Source organism: Lutra lutra, chromosome 1, assembly GCF_902655055.1.
Source record: "Lutra lutra chromosome 1, mLutLut1.2, whole genome shotgun sequence".
Lineage (NCBI taxonomy): Eukaryota > Metazoa > Chordata > Mammalia > Carnivora > Mustelidae > Lutra > Lutra lutra.
The window spans coordinates 47,043,971-47,047,451 of NC_062278.1; the positions used below are offsets into that span (position 1 = coordinate 47,043,971).

Here is a 3,481-nt window from a genome sequence, read left to right on the forward strand (position 1 = left end):
CACATTTTCCATAGAAAAATAAAGTAGGAATTTGGAATGAAAAAAAAAATCATACCCAGTACTGACAAATTTTAATGAAAACCACAGTTAAGACAAATATTTACCTGGAGTGTCTGAGCTTTTCCCCCAGTTTCATCTTCAGCCTTTCTCTGATACTTCCTCTTTCTCTCTCTTCATGCCTTGGCCTTTCCTATCCCTATCCACCTATGAAAACACCATGGATACTCAGTGGACAGCAGCTGATTGCCATCTCCACCCCACATTCCTCAGCACACCGTATTTCATTCTCCTCACTGTTGTGCCCCATGTTTCCCATTCTCCTCTCATTGCTCTCTGACCTCAACTCTATCAGAAACTGGACGTTGCTCTCACAAAAGCCACCAGGAATCTATTAATTCCCACACTTAATGATCATTGATCTCTCCTATTCCACTAGAGCACTTATTTCACTTTTGGCACTGTACTTCACTTTGTCCAGGTTGAGGTTTTTTTTTTCTCCCTTTAATTCTGCAACACTCAGCTTTCCAATTCCTTCATGCATCTCTGGCCACTCTGCTCAGTGTCCTTTTCTGTTTTTTTTTTTTTTTTTCCTTTTCTCACTTTGTGTAAGCCAGAGCTCTTGGTTGTCAAAGGAAATGGGCTAATTGAAAGGAAATTGGCTTTAATGTCAAAATGTTAGGGGATTGGAGAAACCCACTGGAGAAATGGGCAGGAACACAATGCAAGAAAGCCTGTGAAACAGCCAAAATCTGTCCTAGTCTATCTAGCTCGCTAAGAGCTGCTGTCCTTGCTACTAGATGCAAACGCGAGAGCTTCCTTTGATATGCCTACACCATTGAGGTGTAGGATACATTTTCTAGGGTCACGATATTGTTTCCTTGGTTGACTTTGCAACCCAAATTCCCCTTTTTCCCCCTGGCCTTTTGTCCCCTTCTCTCCATTTGCCAAATCCAGCATAGGTGACTTTTACTGGCAAACCTACAGCAAGTCCTCTATGATGGAAAAGTCAGTTTATAGAACTTTTGGCTTCTGGCCTTAATGACAGCTTCTGTTTGCCACCAAGAGTCATATGGTAGAATAGAGGATCAAATGTTAGCCAATGCATACATGCTGTATATCCATTTTGTAATCTCTAACTTCCACAAGTTTCTTTTCCTCCTTCTCTTTTACCTTATACATTTCAATGGATAGGTCATACAAAACTATGCCTTTAGTCACTCTAATGACTCTGAAGTCATCATTTTTGTTAAGTTCCTATAGAACTATTCTGCTGAGTGCATTTCACCTGGGTGTTTTCAGAATGCTCCTTGAAAAAACTGCCCACCACACCCGAGTCCTCAATCTCAATGCTTGATGACCATCTACCCAAGCGCCAAGTGTCTTCTTTTTCCTACACTGACCAACTCCCTTCACATCTAATATGTCGCTGAATCCTAGTGACTGCACATTCTGATTTACTTTGAGCTACCTCTTTGTCCCCTCTTTATTCCCAGTGTCATATTGCACACAGACCAAGAACTGCACATGCTGTTCAGTCACCCAGGGAGCTTTTATAAAATGCGTATTATTCCAACCAATTCATGAGATTGATTCATGAATCAATTTGTATAGCAATATCTCAAAACCTATATTTTGTACAAAAACTGTCCTAGCCAATTTTCTTGTATAATTTGGTTTGGGAATTGCTGGACAATAATAATGGCTTCCTGTTTAGTGTTTTTTTTCCTCTAGTTTCCCCTCCCTTCAGCCTATTTTCTACAAGCAAATATTTAATTTAATAAACATCTGAGGATGACACTCCCTTTCATAAAAGTTTTCAGTCCCATGTGTTTGTTCAGTTCTATGTGTTGTTTGAAGGACACAGCTGAAGATGTTTCACAGGGAACTGATCACTTGATGATCCTGGCCTTTCTAACATTTTTACTTTACATGCTGCATTAATGTCCCATACACAGAACTTGCTCATGTTCAGAATGTTTTTCTTATCTTCTAAATCTGTTTATTTTGCACATAGTTTGAACTTAAGTAATTATATTTTTGCAATATAATGATTCCCCCCAATAGTTGCCATATTAGAGGAAATGAAATTGAAGAGCCTTCAGGCTAGTGTATGGTTTTATATCAATTACCCTCACCAAACTGTCTTTTATAAATCATTAATGAATATTCTTTTTCGTTTACACATTTAATTTCAGAGACCAAGAATATGGAAACTAAAAATGCAACAGAGCTGGAAGAGTTTTTTCTCACAGGACTCACATATCAACCAGAGTGGCAGATTCCCTTGTTCCTGGTGTTCTTGGTTATATATCTCATCACCATTGTGGGGAACCTTGGTCTGATTGCCCTCATCTGCAATGACCCTCACCTTCACATCCCCATGTACTTATTTCTTGGGAGCCTGGCATTTGTGGATGCTTGGATATCATCCACAGTATCCTCCAAGATGCTGGTTAACTTCTTTTCCAAGAGCAAGATGATCTCTCTCTCTGAATGCATGGTACAATTTTTTTCTTTTACAACTGGTGCAACCACAGAATGTTTTCTGTTGGCAACAATGGCGTATGATCGCTATGTGGCTATATGCAAGCCTTTACTTTATCCAGTAATTATGACTTACAGACTATCCATGCAACTGTTGCTTTCATCATTTGTAGGTGGCCTTCTTCATGCCTTAATTCATATAGGCTTTTTATTCAGATTAACCTTCTGTAATACTAACATAATACATCACTTTTACTGTGACATCATGCCATTATTTAAAATTTCTTGTACCGATCCTTCTATTAATATTCTCATAGTATTTATTTTTTCTGGGTCAATTCAGATGCTCACCATTCTGATTGTTCTTATATCTTACACATTAGTTCTCTTTACAGTCTTAAAAAAGAAGTCTTTACAAGGCATAAGGAAAGCTTTTTCTACCTGTGGAGCCCATCTCTTATCTGTCTCTCTGTACTATGGCCCCCTTCTCTTCATGTATGTGCGTCCTGGACCTGCAAAGTCAAATGACAAAGATATGATGGATTCTCTGTTTTACACTGTCATAATTCCTTTCTTAAATCCAATGATCTATAGCCTGAGAAATAAGAAAGTCATAGATTCAATGAGAAAAATGTTGAAGCGAAATGCTTAGATTTCATACTAATATCTATTCTCCTTTCATTAAAATGACAAATTTGTGCAGACTAATGTTGGTATGATTTTTTTTTTGCAGTTATAATTACCTTGGTCTTTCAATTACTAGGTGGGACAATCTAATAATCTCCTTAAAATATTTGTGTGTATTTTTCAAATCACACAAGAAATTTTATTATATATCTTTTATTTTTTTGATGATTTTATTTATTCATTTGATAGAGAGAGAGAAAGAGACAGCAAGAGAGGGAACACAAGTAGGTAGAGTGGGAGAGGGAGAAGTAGGCTTCCTGCTGAGCAGGGACACCCCCCCCTCCCCACCCACCCTATGTGGGGATCAGTC

General features: G+C 38.2%; 1 protein-coding gene across 1 annotated transcript; it reads left to right on the forward strand.

The window, feature by feature from the left end:
* Window positions 1-2,203: 2,203 nt before the first annotated feature.
* On the forward strand, window positions 2,204-3,136 carry LOC125109115 (olfactory receptor 5H2-like). Its single transcript, XM_047745806.1, has one exon. The coding sequence runs from the start codon at window positions 2,207-2,209 to the stop codon at window positions 3,134-3,136; it is 930 nt and encodes a 309-aa protein (XP_047601762.1). The 5' UTR covers window positions 2,204-2,206.
* Window positions 3,137-3,481: the final 345 nt, after the last annotated feature.